General features: G+C 38.0%; 1 protein-coding gene across 1 annotated transcript in view; it reads right to left on the bottom strand.

Moving 5' to 3' along the window:
* The window catches only part of LOC129253954 (protein VAC14 homolog), a 40,442-nt gene that overhangs the window by 20,988 nt on the left and 2,776 nt on the right, over positions 1–16,678 (bottom strand). The window contains exons 2-6 of the mRNA XM_064095694.1: positions 8,153–8,303; positions 7,329–7,496; positions 5,403–5,465; positions 4,530–4,637; positions 3,333–3,442 (exon numbers count right to left, since the gene is read on the bottom strand). Of these exons, the coding sequence (XP_063951764.1) occupies positions 3,333–3,442; positions 4,530–4,637; positions 5,403–5,465; positions 7,329–7,496; positions 8,153–8,303 (600 nt within the window). The remainder of the gene's footprint in view (positions 1–3,332; positions 3,443–4,529; positions 4,638–5,402; positions 5,466–7,328; positions 7,497–8,152; positions 8,304–16,678) is intronic.

The following is a 16,678-nucleotide window of genomic DNA, read 5'->3' on the forward strand; positions in this document are numbered from 1 at the left end:
TTTACGGTTGCAGAGTTATGTGTCAGAAGAGAGTCTTGCACGGAAACTCTAACGTTGACCTGAAAATGACCTTTGACCTTATCATGAGACCTCCGACTGCAGCATGACATGCAGGTCTCATAACTACATCGACAATCCAAGTCTTGGTGAAAAGTGACTTGCGGTTGCAGAGTTCTATGTCATAAGAGAGTCTTGTATGTAAACTTTAACGTTGACCTGAAAATGACCTTTGACCTTACCATGTGACCTCCGACTGCAGCATAACATGCAGGTCTCCTAAGTACATCTACCATCCAAGTTTGGTTGAAAAGTGACTTACGGTTGCAGAGTTTGATGTCATAAGAGAGTCTTGCATGTAAACTATAACGTTGACCTGAAAATTACCTTTGACCTTACCATGTGACCTCCGACTGCAGCGTAACATGCAGGTTCCCCAAGTCCATCTACCATCCAAGTTTGGTTGAAAAGTGACTTACGGTTGCGGAGTTAGGTGTCATAAGAGAGTCTTACATGTAAACTTTAACGTTGACCTGAATATGACCTTTAACCTTACCATGTGACCTCCGACTGCAGCATAACATGCAGGTCTCCCAAGTCCATCTACCATCCAAGTTTGGTTGAAAAGTGACTTACGGTTGCAGAGTTTGATGTCATAAGAGAGTCTTGCATGTAAACTATAACGTTGACCTGAAAATTACCTTTGACCTTACCATGTGACCTCCGACTGCGGCGTAACATGCAGGTCCACTAAGTCCATCTACCATCCAAGTTTGGTTGAAAAGTGACTTACGGTTGCGGAGTTAGGTGTCATAAGAGGGTCTTGCATGTAAACTTTAACGTTGACCTGAAAATTACCTTTGACCTTACCATGTGATCTCCGAATGCAGCATAATATGCAGGTTCCCCAAGTCCATCTACCATCCAAGTTTGGTTGAAAAGTGACTTACGGTTGTGGAGTTAGGTGTCATAAGAGAGTCTTACATGTAAACTTTAACGCTGACCTATATATGACCTTTAACCTTACCATGTGACCTCCGACTGCAGCATAACATGCAGGTCTCCAAAGTCCATCTACCATCTAAGTTTGGTTGAAAAGTGACTTACGGTTGCGGAGTTAGGTGTCATAAGAGGGTCTTGCATGTAAACTTTAACGTTGACCTGAAAATTACCTTTGACCTTACCATGTGATCTCCGAATGCAGCATAATATGCAGGTTCCCCAAGTCCATCTACCATCCAAGTTTGGTTGAAAAGTGACTTACGGTTGCGGAGTTAGGTGTCATAAGAGAGTCTTGCATGTAAACTTTAACGTTGACCTGAAAATGACCTTTGACCTTACCATGTGACCTCCGACTGCAGCATAACATGCAGGTTTCCAAAGTCCATCTACCATCTAAGTTTAGTTGAAAAGTGACTTACGGTTGCGGAGTTAGGTGTCATAAGAGGGTCTTGCATGTAAACTTTAACGTTGACCTGAAAATTACCTTTGACCTTACCATGTGATCTCCGAATGCAGCATAATATGCAGGTTCCCCAAGTCCATCTACCATCCAAGTTTGGTTGAAAAGTGACTTACGGTTGCGGAGTTAGGTGTCATAAGAGAGTCTTGCATGTAAACTATAACGTTGACCTGAAAATTACCTTTGACCTTACCATGTGACCTCCGACTGCAGCGTAACATGCAGGCTCCCCAAGTCCATCTACCATCCAAGTTTGGTTGAAAAGTGACTTACGGTTGCGGAGTTAGGTGTCATAAGAGAGTCTTACATGTAAACTTTAACGTTGACCTGAATATGACCTTTAACCTTACCATGTGACCTCCGACTGCAGCATAACATGCAGGTCTCCCAAGTCCATCTACCATCCAAGTTTGGTTGAAAAGTGACTTACGGTTGCAGAGTTTGATGTCATAAGAGAGTCTTGCATGTAAACTATAACGTTGACCTGAAAATTACCTTTGACCTTACCATGTGACCTCCGACTGCGGCGTAACATGCAGGTCCACTAAGTCCATCTACCATCCAAGTTTGGTTGAAAAGTGACTTACGGTTGCGGAGTTAGGTGTCATAAGAGGGTCTTGCATGTAAACTTTAACGTTGACCTGAAAATTACCTTTGACCTTACCATGTGATCTCCGAATGCAGCATAATATGCAGGTTCCCCAAGTCCATCTACCATCCAAGTTTGGTTGAAAAGTGACTTACGGTTGTGGAGTTAGGTGTCATAAGAGAGTCTTACATGTAAACTTTAACGTTGACCTATATATGACCTTTAACCTTACCATGTGACCTCCGACTGCAGCATAACATGCAGGTCTCCAAAGTCCATCTACCATCTAAGTTTGGTTGAAAAGTGACTTACGGTTGCGGAGTTAGGTGTCATAAGAGGGTCTTGCATGTAAACTTTAACGTTGACCTGAAAATTACCTTTGACCTTACCATGTGATCTCCGAATGCAGCATAATATGCAGGTTCCCCAAGTCCATCTACCATCCAAGTTTGGTTGAAAAGTGACTTACGGTTGCGGAGTTAGGTGTCATAAGAGAGTCTTGCATGTAAACTTTAACGTTGACCTGAAAATGACCTTTGACCTTACCATGTGACCTCCGACTGAAGCATAACATGCAGGTCCCCCAAGTCCATCTACCATCCAAGTTTGGTTGAAAAGTGACTTACGGTTGTGGAGTTATGTGTCATAAGGTTTGTGACGGACGAAAGACGACGGACGACATTTGGATCCCTAAGTCTCGCCTTCACCTCTGGTGGGCAAGACAAAAAGGGAACAGTTGGCGTGTCTGCATTTGTAATATGAAACTGACAGAACAAGAAGTAATGAAACAAATAGTACATCCACCTTTCAATTCATTTAAGTAATAACATGATATTTAAAGAAAAACAATGATATCAAACTACATCACAAGAAGAACTAATTGTAAAATAAGAATATTTCCAATAGAATTATGTACATTACAAATGCTAAAAAATAGTATTAAGTGGGTCTACAGAATTAATCTGAAAGTTTGTTTGCTTTTCATCCAGTCTAATAAAATGTTGGCATAATCATATAGCTTTCCATACTCACTGAAGTTAATCTTAAATTAACATAAAATGCAAGTCCATAATATGAGCTGTATGTTTTTTCTAAACATATCTTCAAAGTCCCTGTTTTAAATGCATTCTACCAATCTAATCAGATAATCCCTCGTCTAATATTTGATTACAATTTGGTTTCAGACTTGGTTTCAGACTCAGTTTCAAAGAAAATAAAAATAATAAAGCCCTTTTATGTAAAATTCCCAGATGATTAATAGGAAATGAGGAATAAATAGTTTACATTTTTCTGACTTCCTTGTTCTGATCACTGAGAATATGAAAGAGGCCATCCAGTATCTCAGGTAAGAAAACCAGCATGTTGATGTCTGGTACAGAGTCCAATGTAGTCACCTAAACGTGATTATCAGAGATGAGACAATCATTGTCAGGAAATGTGGCATAAATACAAGAAAGCTCAAAGAAAGAGACCGAAACTCATTTAGGTTCCAAGATATTTCCTGTCTTTTCTTTCTGCAGGTTCTAAGTCTTCCAAAGACCATTATAATTCTGTTCATTTTAACTAGCTTACTATCATCACTAGGGGATAAAACCTTGTATCTAAAAATTCATTTTTATTTCAGGAAAGCAGTCAGAGCAAAAGCTTGATTTAACAGTTTTGAAAGAAGCAGCATCCTTCTTTTATCCAGAAAGTGTTCTTAACAGGAATTAAGAGACTGTTTTCACACATGAGGTTGCCGCCATTGCCATATTTCTACACTACAGCTTTTTCTGAGCTAATTTTTTTTACAGTTCATATACGAGGTCCTAAGAACCCATCGTCGATATGCTGAATTATCTCAAATATCTATAATTTCTTTATGCAGGGACTACTAGATTCCTGAAGATATGAGGTTAATACATTCCCTCTCTCCCAGACGTTTCATTTCATCCCAAATAAATACTCAGTTTCTTAAACTATTCATCCATCCCTCTGTTCATTAAAGAATAACAAACGTTTGCAGCTAGAGCAGCTGCAGCTAAGAAAACAACATAAAGTCAAATGAAATGAAGGGAAAATACGATAAGGAAGTAACTATGTCTTCTGGGTCCCGAAACACAAAGGTTAGGGATGAATTGTACGCTTGATTTTTGCGATTGATTGTACATTATTATCAATGGAATCAATTGTAGAAAAATGTTCTATGATCATTGCTAAGCTTTGTGTTCTGAGCTCTTGGAGCAAAGAGCAACAAAGAATCTTTTAAATCAACAATATCTGGGTACACTACAACTATTAGGCATAAATTATGTGTAAAACAGTAATCGAATGAAACATGTAGTGAAAACATAGTAAACAATTATCTTCTTGGGCAAGAAGGATCAACCAAGATTTTTTTTTCACAGGGCAGTCCAAAATATGTGTATAGAATTAAGGGCAATGCTTTTCTTACATCATCAAACACTTATCTTGTAGAAAATATGAACAAACTATACATACCCATGATAGAATAAACTGGCCCACAAAGGAATTCTGTGTGTAGATCCTCTCTCGTAATAAGTTGATGAATGCATTCAGATCAAAATTTGGGCTACCTGTGACAATGTCCTACAAAAAATATACATAGAATTTAATGACGTTTTCAATTTACAAAAATGAATGAATTTAAACAAATAAAATTGAATGAAATTAAGAAAAAAATAAACAAATTACAAATAAGTAAATGAGTGAATAGTTAAATAAATAAAGGTTTGCCTTATCATTTCTTTCTCTTGTGTTGCATTGCAAATATGTAAGAAGTGAAATTGAAATAAAAGTTCAGGTATTATCAGTATCAAGTGGGCTTATAATTGCTGCATTTACCTGAACAGAAACTACACAGATCTGAAGAATTGAATTAAATAAAATAACATTTACTCTTTTGACTAGTTAAGAAAAACTTATTCAAATAGATCACTAAAAAAAAAAGATAGATTATGCAACTATTTAAGATAATCTGAGACATGATTTAAATAGCATCAAATAGTAATATCAGGTGGGTGTTTCATAAAGCTGTTCGTAAGTTAAGAGCGACTTTAACGACTGGTGATCTTTTCTTTTGGTAAATGGTATATTCATTGGCGATGGTTTACCGCATAAGAATGGTTCACCAGTCGTTCTTAAAGTCGCTCTTAACTTACGAACAGCTTTATGAAACGGCCCCCAGGTTATATAAAGATTATATTTGGAATTTACAAAGACACATTAACTAAAAACACTCAAGATCACGATATAAACAAGTTCAACAGAATACCAAAACAAAGAGCACTGTCTATTAATGAAACTAATATACTTTTGTGTTGGTCTGATAAATCTGAGATAACAAGTAATTACCTTCAAGAGTCTATCCAACAACTCTGAACCATTCTTGACATTTATATCTGGATCTGCAGCAAGCTGTAGAAGATAAGGACACATTATGAAACTAATACTCATTTAAATGAAGAGCATCATTAATATAATGGGCCTAAGTCACATACACAACTATCTGCATAATATGAGTGTTTGATCATCAAGTATCTTTCTTGAAAATAGGGGCCTCATCTTACAAACAATTGTGATTGATCAGGGGAGCGTTTCATGAAAGGACTTGTCGGACGTTTTATCCGACAAGTCCCATTTTATCCGACAGTTAACATAGTAACAGCACCTCTCAGCCAATCAACATCAGAGAAAGATGTCAGATCTGAAAACTTGTCGGATGAAAATGTTGATGAAACACTCCCCAGGTGGGTGTGTCATAAAGCTTTTCGTAAGTCAAGAGCGACTTTACGAACGACTGATGATCCTTTCTTACGTGCTAAATAATCACCAATCAACATTCAATGGTGAATATCATTCGCAACAAGAAAGGATCACCAGTCGTTCTTAAAGCCACTCTTAACGAACGGACAGCTTTATGAAACGACCTCCCCCCCCCCCCCGGTCAATCTCTACTACTGAGTACTGAATCTACCAAAGTCACAATTCTTCATCAAGAAAAATACACAACATCCCTTTTGTAATCAGGAGGCTCACACTGATTGTCAAGACACTTATGCTTGCAGCAGTATACATTATAGCAGGCAAGCAATCAATTCTCGCTACCCCAAATAGCGATTTCGCCGAGATCCGGGAAAATCCCTGTAACGTGCATTGCATTATGGGATAGCTTTTTCGGTATTACAACTTCCTGTTCGGAAGTCCAACGCACTGTTTTGCCATTTAGATCAACAGTGCCGTCATGCACAACAACACAACGTAGCTTTCGCTCGGAAAGTTCGTGATCACAACCTTCTCTTTCACTAACAGTTTTACAGCCTTTTCTGCTAAAGTCACTAATTCTGCCTGACGCTTTCCATCGCACGGTATTCATCTGTCAGTTAAGATTTGTTTAAGTTCCGAAACTGATTTTTATCCATTTTGTGGTCGACGAAAAATTGAACGAAATGAATGCTGAATATATTTAGTGTCTAGTTGAATACGATCGTGATGTCAGGCCGGTCGCTAAATGCAAAATTTTAAGATATTCATTATTTGTTTGATTTTTTATAACCGAATAAAAACATGAATAAAAATTATTCTCACGTGAAATATATTTTTTATTTTTATTTATAATTCAAATGGAATCAAAACTGACCAAATGTAATAAAAAGTATTATACTCTGTACATATTACGCTGATTGGCATCGATTTCAGCGTGGTGGAAAACTCAGTATCGCGAACCTCGCGCGAGCATGACTCTAAACCGGAAGTGGTGATGACGACCCGACGGAGTGAAAATTATCTCGTCTCGCGCATTATGAGATTTTTGTTCCTATTTGGGGTAGCGAGAATTGTTTGTTTTTCGGGGGCTACATTTTACAACCTACTGCCTAAATTTGGATAAGCTTTAACGTTGCAATGATTGGGGAATTTCCAGGGCTCTTTTGAGCATATAGGGGGCTAAGTCGTCCTGAGCCTCCTTGTAATTTTTCCCAGTATTACAGTTCGAAAACACTTTGAATAAAAATATATGCATTTAGAGGTTGGGGTTCTTGGCTTTCCAGCTATGAAATCGGTTGGATCAATCACAACTCTTTGAAAGAGCCGTCTGTTTCAGGTTGGTATCAGGTTTTCCCCGGGAAGGTTGAGAGTTTCCAATAATAATTGATTCATCTCTTAATTTGACTCCAAACCGGCTCAATGGGATTCAGATCAAGGTAACTTTTCACAAAACAATTACAGTTACAAGCCACTGAAATTGTGTCCTTTGATTGGCTGATCAATGGTAGAACTCACCACAAAGAGGACATTGAATACATCATTGAAGTGCTTGAGGATGGCATTCCTGGTGACCTTGGCTATGTTATAGAGTGCTTCACAGGCTAGGTAGCGGGTCCTGCTATCTGGGTCTTTGAAACAAGGCAGGACTGGTTTGATCAGCTCTGATACATAGCCTGAAGACTCCTGGTGCATTATGTAAAATAAACATACTCAGGTACAAAAATTGATGATAAATGTATAGAAGATAAATTGCAAAATAGTAGACATAATTCATGAAATGTATTTAGTAATGTGGGTGACATTCAAGTGGATAAAATCAAATTCTTTATTGATCAAATATACATACAGTAAATCTCAATAAAAAACACATAGCTTTAGACAGACAAGATTTCTGCCAATACAGTGAATACAAAATATTGCAACATAATTTTCAATGATAAAACATTGCAAGAAGCAATGTGGACGTACAAATGATATTAAGCAATGGTTGGGAATGAACTTCAATATTACTATTCACCACGACATGGTCCTCAATAATGAAAAGTATCCTCAATATACGGTTGGAAAGGTACTCAATCATTTTGCAGGTAGATTATTTCTTACATATCATGGAGCGACAATATTACCCCCTCTCCTATAAGACAGACACAAAATGGTTTCTATTGGTGCATTTCTCTTCCTACAGGGTAGAGCGACACTTCATGGTACATAACACAATGACACCCGTCTGATAAAGATCCACAATTCACTATTGACTGTGGCATCCTACCATATTTATTTCAATCAACAAAAAGGCAATGCAAATGAAGATGCTGTGATTAAAAAGTCTTTTTTTGTACCTTTCCAAGTCCAGTGGCTGTAGCAGCAAGACCGATAAGCCCACCTCTCTTGAGACTTGTGTTTGGCGAAAGGGCAAAATCAGACCCAAGGACAGCTATCAACTTATGGATCTGGTCTTTGTCTCCCTTGGCTGCTAGATCACGAACAAGCCTGACAGAATATGATAAATATTGAGGAGGGATCAATCTCCTGATAATCAGGATATAGTTAGTATGAGTAACCTCGAAGGCCACACCTCACCATCACAGTAAAATACATGTCCATTAACCAGTGTGGCGTGGCAAGGTTAAAGGGGAATCCAACCCAAATGAAAACGTGTTTTTATAAGGATAAGGAAAATCAGACAAGTTGATAGGTGAAAGTTTGAACAATATTGGACAAACAACAAGAAAGTTATGAATTTTCAAAAGTTGTAAATATTGGTAATCACTATACCCATGGACACTTCAAATTGGCCGTATATGGGATGTCATAGTGATGTAAGGCAAGGACTACTCTTCCATGTACTCCAATACATATTATGGCTAAAATGTCATTTTCCCCAAAAGTTTTATTTCAAATTAGGTGGTTTCAGACCGCCTCGAAGTTCGCCAGTTCCAGGTATTCTCTGATCGGGAAATTTACCCCGATCAGAAAATACCAGGTATTTTGGCGGTGTGAAAGCAAACTACGCGTAATATCCCCGAAAGAAAATACCCGATAAATAGTAGGTACTTGGCGAAATTACGAGAACTTTCGCGGGTATTTTTCCAAGGTCGTGGGTATTTTGGCGGTCTGAAAGCAAATTACGGGAACTTTTAGCCCAGCGTGTCGTTGGGTGCGGCGCCGTGCATGGGTTGCTGCTGGGCTAGTGATTTTGAATTTCGCGCCTTGCTGCTTATCAGACCATACTGCGCATGCTCGTAACTTCAGGAACTTATCCCGAAGGGTATGTTTCAGGGCGGTGTGAATGCAGGAATAATTAATGGGTATTTTTCAGCCTAAAAAAGTTCTCGTAATTTAACGGGGATTCTTGTGATCGAGGCGGTTTGAAACCACCTATTATAATTTTCTTTCATGAGGACATAAAACAATGTACTACCTGGGTTATATTTAGATTACTGCCCCAGGGGAATGGGTACTTAGGATAAAACCACAAATCCCTGATAATAAAGTACATGGCCTATGGGAAAGTTGTCCTTGCCCCTTGTCATAATTTACTTACCCAGTTGCCAATTTGAAATCTACATAGTATTAGTGATCTCAATTTTAAAGCAGCTATAACCTTCTTATTGCTTGTCTGATTTCTTTCAAACTTTCACCATTCTGTTTAATTTATTTTTCTCCTTCCCAACACAACATGTTATGGCCAAGGCTGGATTCCCCTTTAAGTTTTAGAAGTTTTAAAAACCCAGGTTTGAGAGTTCTATTCCATCTTTAATTGAGGAGTGAGGGAACATTAATGGAAGACTGTGGCAGCTTATTCCACTTGCTGGTTACTCTTTGACTATATATAAGTCTTTCTAAATTGAAGGCAGCTTCTGGTTCGAGCAAATTTCATAAGGTGTTTACTCATCAAAATCTCACAATAAGTAATTGTGTACAGAGTACAAAGTAACTTGAAAATAATGGATCACATTAAAAGGGATGGTCCAGGCTGGAGATATTTATATCTCAATAAATAGAGTAAAATTCACAGTTATTGAATTTTGAAGATTTGCATTATTCTGGTGAAACAGTGCTAGGCATGTCTTTATGAATATTCATTAGGTGGGCTGATGATGTCATATCCCCACTTGCTCTTTTGTATTTTATTATATGAAATTAGGTTTATTCTATTTTTTTCTACCGAGAACTGAAACAATTGGATTGATAACTGATTGTGCATTAGTTATTTATTGCCGCAGCTTATTTCATCATAAAAGAGACACACCATTTACACATGTAAGAAAAAATGAAAAAAATTGTGATTTCATGTAATAACATGAGTAAAAGTGGGGATGTGACAACATCAGCTCACCGTATGAATATTCATGACGATGTGCATATAACTGTTTTCACGAAATATTGATAAACTGTTATCCGATTTTGATGAAATTTTCAGCATTTCACTCTGTGAATTTTACTCTACTTATTGAGATATGAAATATTCTCAGCCCAGACCACCCCTTTAATAGGTATCATGCATGTTGCAAGGCATGCACATGCACACTCTGATGATTTCGATCTAACTTTGATGTAAACCTCATGTGCATGCATATTGTGTATGTAGTTAATTGTCGCCCATTTATCGGACATTTGCGAATGCAGATTAGTTCTCAACTGTTTGTTTCCAATGTGCTTTAAAAGCTTTGTGTTCGATTTCACGAAACATATTTTCATCAAAATGGATCAATGTTTTCTTAAAATTATGGTAGGTGGGCCACGAGAAAAATCTGAGAGTCAAAGTGGTCCTCAAGTAAAAAAAAGGTTGAGAGGTGCTGTGATATATGAACTTCCCTTCTATTGAACTGAACACACAGTAGACCCAGGTTGCTGCAAAAAATATTCCAGGGATTAAATCCAGGGGTAAAATCCATGATTTTGACTTCAAAAGATTCTTATGACCCTTGCTAATTGTAGACTCCAACAGATCAATGACCAAAAAAAATCTTGTAAGGGGGAAGTGATTTTCGCTGGAAATATCGCTGCCGAGATGACATATATTCGATATCGCAAAATAAAATCTGGAATGGCCGTCGCAGGGTTTTCCCATGGTGGAAATTCAACACCCTTCCAAATATGGCACTCTCCCAATTTCCCAAATATCGGACATCTCAGCCGAATGAATTGGAAATGCGTGCTGTAACGCGTGAGAGCTTGCTTTCCAGAATGGAGGCGCGCAAAGCTGAGCAAAGACGTCCGATGTTTAGAGCCGAAAGAGGTCAGTTTGGCACGTAAACAATTATTATTCACCAATTTCTATATGAAAATTATTAAAAGTAATAATCCAAATCGGCATTTGTGCTGCTGAAATAAGTTGATTTCTCAACAATCAAGCAATTATTTTGGGTTTAGAGCGCGATTTAAATTGCTAAAATTGATCGCGACGCACAACATTGCGTGTCCCATTTCCAGCCACTGCGTCTGATATTTGGCGAAAAACAACTCACACCAGTACAAGTGCATGTAAATATATATATTCAGTGAAGTTTAGCTCTACAATCTAGTAGTTAATGTCATTTTTCTACCATCTTGTAAATGTTTGTTGCTATATCATGACCTTTCGCAGAGAAATGGGGGGAGCATATGAATGCTAATTTAATTTATTCATGAGATTATGTTTTTGGCTGCCAACACTAGGTTGCAAGTTGCACTGTACATGTACCTCGATGACTCCAGCAATGCTGAATGATTTGTGGATATGCTGTGTGTGCATTTGTCATGTGATCACGAGAGTGGCTGAATTGCTGCAAGTACAAAGTGGGGAGATTCAGGCTTATGAGGAGGGGGGAGAGCGGGGGGGGGGGGGGGGGGGGCCGGGGAGAGCAAAAGATGTGAAATGTGGTTGTGTGTATGACTGTGTATTACATGCTGTGTAAGCTTTTTCGTTCAAAAGTTGCAGTAGAGGCGGGTCCAGGATATACCTGCATGAAGAGGGGGGGGGGGGGGAGTTAAAAAAAACTGAAATTCTTGAAAGGGTCAAGAGCAGGTCAACAGCTTTTTCAAAGCTTCTCCCAAATGTAGATCTTGGGGGTGGGGAGGGGGGGGGGGTGCATGCCCCCATTCCCCCATCCCTGGATCCGTGTCTGATCATTTTACTTTTATGGCTAAAAGACGCTGCTGAAAACTGCTTATCTAATAAAAGAGAGCCAATGGAGTAAATTAGAAAGTCAAAAAGGGGCCTAAGCTTTCGATCCTAGCAGAATCTTAGTCGGAGGCAAAATGACAAACATGTAAAGTGGAACAACCATGATATAGACCACAAACAAGCTACAGCAACACTAGAAACAAGGAGACAAAAGGGGCATTAGTGAGTAGAGAAGACCAATCAGGTTAGTGAAGGGGATGAAAGAAAAGGAGTAGGCAGACACAAAGGGAAGTTAGTGTAAGCATGGACCTATTACGAATGGACATTCAACGAATCCCCTCCTTTGACCCAAAGACCGTCGCCGCTAATCCTTTTATAAACAGAGCGCTGGCAGCTGACACCCATCAAGCCGGTCGTAAAACACGCTCTCACTGATGGACAGCGGAAATCAATTGTACGCTGCTCCGAGTCCTACCCATTGCGATGTTGTTCGTTCACTTTATCAAAAGCAACGCACAGCAGCGAACGTTAGCGCTATGAAAATGATAGCAGAAACAAGAAAACAGGCGTGCATAAACATATTTTTTACGTACATCGCTAACAACCGGAAATGAAATGCATTGACATCACCTTGCAGATCCGTATATCTACGGCAAAAAAGCAGTTGAAATTTGACGAAAAAATCTGCGGAAAAACGTTAAAATTTCATCTTTTTCGGACAGTCTTGATGTCGATAGTAGCGCTTACCTTCGGTCAGAAGTTGATTTTCATTTGGGCATAAAATTCCACAGGATTGATGAAATTTAACGGGATTTTTTTTGATGGACAGACGACAATCGCACATTATAGACAGCCTAAAATAATGTACTGAAAAACCGGATATGAATTGCGCATTGCATTCTAGGTAATGTAGGGACTTTCCCTATTGGCAATCGGGGCTACAACATGAGCTTCTGGTCGAAAGAGGGCCAGTGATCGATCGGTGACGATCATCGGCCGAAAGGAGCTTGTGTAAACAATCGCCCCGGGCGGTCGTCGTAAAAACCGCGTAAAGAGAAAGTTAAGGGTTAGACAGCAATTTTGACAGCTGGTAACAGGTGGTGGTCATAAAATGCTCTCGTTGAATGTCCATTCGTAATAGGCCCATGGTGTAAGTAAGGCCAGTAAAAGACCTCAAGCCAAGAGGGATTAAGATAATGAGGCAGGCAACATCAAACAGGATCTGGAACAAAACAGTGAAAATGGGATGAATAACATGAGAATTAGTGAGAGGTGGGTCAAACAGGTTACAAAGAAAGGCATAATAAACTGGTGCATAAGAGTGGGGGAAAAAAGGAAAAGAATGGGGAACAACTGATAATGTGCAAAAGACATATAAGTATATATGATAAAGCATTAAACAAACTAAGAGAAGAAGGTAAGTGTAAATATGTATCTATAAGTGATATGTATATAAATATATAAAAAAAAAGAAATGTATATGAACAAATATAAATACACATATATGGTGTAACTGATATTGTAATCCGCTAGGTGTGACGGGAAAAAAAACATAAGACTACCTGTATATAGTAGGGAAAAAAAAAAAAAAAAAAAAAACCTGTATGAAAAAGAGGAAGCAAATTGCCTAAAAAGGTAAAAGCAAATATAGAAGAGAGGGGGTGTATTATGAAGAAACCATAGTATACATGTAAATAAGCAAATGTGGTAAATCTAAAAGAGGTGAGTGGAGAAAAAACAAATATATATATATATAATAATTATTATATCGCCTGAATAAGGAAGGAAAAATTGGAGCTGAGCTTGTATGAGATATGGGAGGAAAGTAGAGGAAGAAACTATAATGTAACTATTCAAAAGAGTTGAGGGGAAAAATTATATGTATATATAAATTGAAAGTGGATAGTAAAGAATAATCAGTCGTTCCCCTCTTGGATGTTCAGGCCATGAGGTTGGGTGGTGCGAAGCCGTCTCATCCAGAGCTTTTTACTTTTAAGAAGATTAAAGCAATATTGACTGGCCTTGGGGTGATACGACATATATCGCCCAAACTAGATTTATATCGCCCGAGTCGTAGACGAGGATGGTATCAATTTAGTGAGGGTAATATATGTCCTTTCGCCCCAAGGCCAGTCAATATTGCTATTATTAACCAAATCAGACATCTAGAGCAAAAATCGTTAAAATTTAGATATTTTAAAGTTTAAGAATGAGAATCTAGTTTATCATGTTGAACAGACTGGGCCTCTGAACTTTACCATTGTGACGTAATTAAAATGACGCATCCCTGGCCTAGGGACGCAGTATCCAGCGTTGTGTCAACTTGATAACCATTGACGTATAGCACTGCGCAGTTCAAGGACGCGTACACAAACGCGTAGAATACCCGGATGTTAGCTCTGCTTTATTGCCCGCTACATTTCCACGCATTTTTTCATTGACTTTCCTGAGCGGGCAATAAATTGGGCCCGTGGATAAACAATTGGAAATTTATTGACCGGCCATTTGATCCCAGTCTTAAGCAGGCAACAATGTATCAAAGTTGCCCTGCTCAGATGTCTGATACGGTTAATAATAAAAATGATCACATGGTCATGTGCAGGGGCGGATCCAGGATTTTCTAAGGAGGGGGGCACATTTTCATTTTGGAAGGAAAATTTGACAAGCAAACATGAAAAAATAATCACCTTAAAATGCATTTCATTTCGTCCAGGTACAATTTGAAAAGCAAAAAAAAATATTCCTATTAAAAATGCTGTGACTTTTAAAGGGGGGAGGGTACACGTGTAAAAGCAGCAACATTAAACATTTTGATAATGGCTCTCAAGGGGGGGGGGGCAGGTACGGTGTGCCCCCCCCCCCTGGATCCTCCACTGGTCATGTACAGGAGGCATATGGGCATTTTCACCACAGATGGACACAGAGGCAAAAAAATCAAGTTGATATTCATGTCAAATGCTTTGTTTTTTAATAAAACAAGACCTGAAGTTTCTGAGACAAAATTTTTTCCCAACTCTGGCAGCCATTTTTTATTTCAAAATGGCTGCCAAAGTATGGATACAAATTAGTGTTCAAAATAGTATATTGATACATATTTTGTTTTGACAGATTTTTAAAGAACAGGTTTGATCATGTTTTCGCCTGTGATTTAGCTTGCTTAATATCAAATTTGCCCTGCTCAGATGTCTGATACGGTTAATAATAAAAATTATCACATGGTCATGTGATAAACACTTTTTAAAATCCCACAGAAAGAAACACCAGTAATTCATTCTTCTGATAAAAAAAACATTGATGAAGTATGTGACATGGTATGTAATGTCAGTTACCGAAAACATGAACTTTTTTTCTCATTTCCTGGAAAAGAGGATATATTATATGAAACTTGGTAGATTTCCTCTCTAGGTAACACCCCTCCCTTCTACACCAACATTAAAGATTACCAATTAACAATGAAGCCATAGGGTACCATTAAATATATGTAATGTCAGTTACCAAGTGGAAAATGTAATGTCAGTTACGGAAATGTAATGTCAGTTACCGAGATGTAATGTCAGTTACCATGATAAAACGTTGGTAACCAATATTGAAATGCAAATATGTGGTCAATTTTATGGTGAAGAAATATTGTATACTTGTTATTTAAGTCTTTCACTTTAAAATACACACAAGAAGGAGCTTGCTATTGACTTTTAAAAGGTATAGTTCACAAGGAATACTATATGAAATTATGAAGGAAGTTGCATTCCCATCGTGGAAAAAAATTACTATGAAATTGTTTTGTACATGCACTTACCAAGTACCTAATTGTTTGTATCAGACAATTTTTTGTTTGGTTTTTTTTTGGGGTAGGGGGTACTTTTCCCAACCTATTGCCTAAATCTGCAACATTTTTTAAGCTTAACATTGTGATGAAGGGGATTTCCAGGGTCCCTTTTTTAGTTTCTAGGATTCTTTTGAGCATTGCCTCGCTAAAAGTAAATTCCTGGTTTTTATACCTGTTAGTAGTGTGGATGTGTGATACAATTTTGTTTTTGGTTTACAAGTATAGATGAAAAGTGAAATTTGACAGTTCTGATCAATGTTGCATGGATCTACTAAAACTGTGGGGTTTTTTCTAATTTACAAATAGTTCAGTTTCAGTTTAGAAGCTGGAGTTTATTTTTTGTTGACAGCTTAAAAAAAGAAATTAGCAAAGAAAATGATTAAACAAACTATGAAGAGAATTGAAATCCGACAGATATGAACAAGCATTGCTTGCACTGACCAGAATAGAAATCAATAAAACTACATGGCTGCATGAGATTCGGGGGAGGGGTACGTGTAGCCTAGGGGATGAGACCCTTATTCATTTTGCCTTTTTTGAGGGGAGGGGGAGGTTGGAGAAGGAAAAGGTTTAAAGAGTCAATATAAAACTGATGAATATATTATGGGTGTATAGTCAGAAAAATCCATGTGTACAGTCAATGCAATATTAAATTACTATAGGAAAACATGTAGCTGCTATGACCCACCCCCCCCCCCCCCCGAGTAAGTAAAACATACATTCTTATCTTTTGATAATTAAAAATGTGAAGTATTATGAAACTTTTATGATTTTAAAAAGCCTTACATATAAGTACCAAGAAAATTATGCCTTTGAAAATCATATAGCACTGGTAAATGTTAATGTGTATTGTCAGTTACCGACAAGTAATGATAAAAATGTTCAAATCAAAGAAAGGAATTAAGAAAAAAGAAAGATTTTTCATTGAAA

Source organism: Lytechinus pictus, chromosome 2 (assembly GCF_037042905.1).
Source record: "Lytechinus pictus isolate F3 Inbred chromosome 2, Lp3.0, whole genome shotgun sequence".
NCBI lineage: Eukaryota > Metazoa > Echinodermata > Echinoidea > Temnopleuroida > Toxopneustidae > Lytechinus > Lytechinus pictus.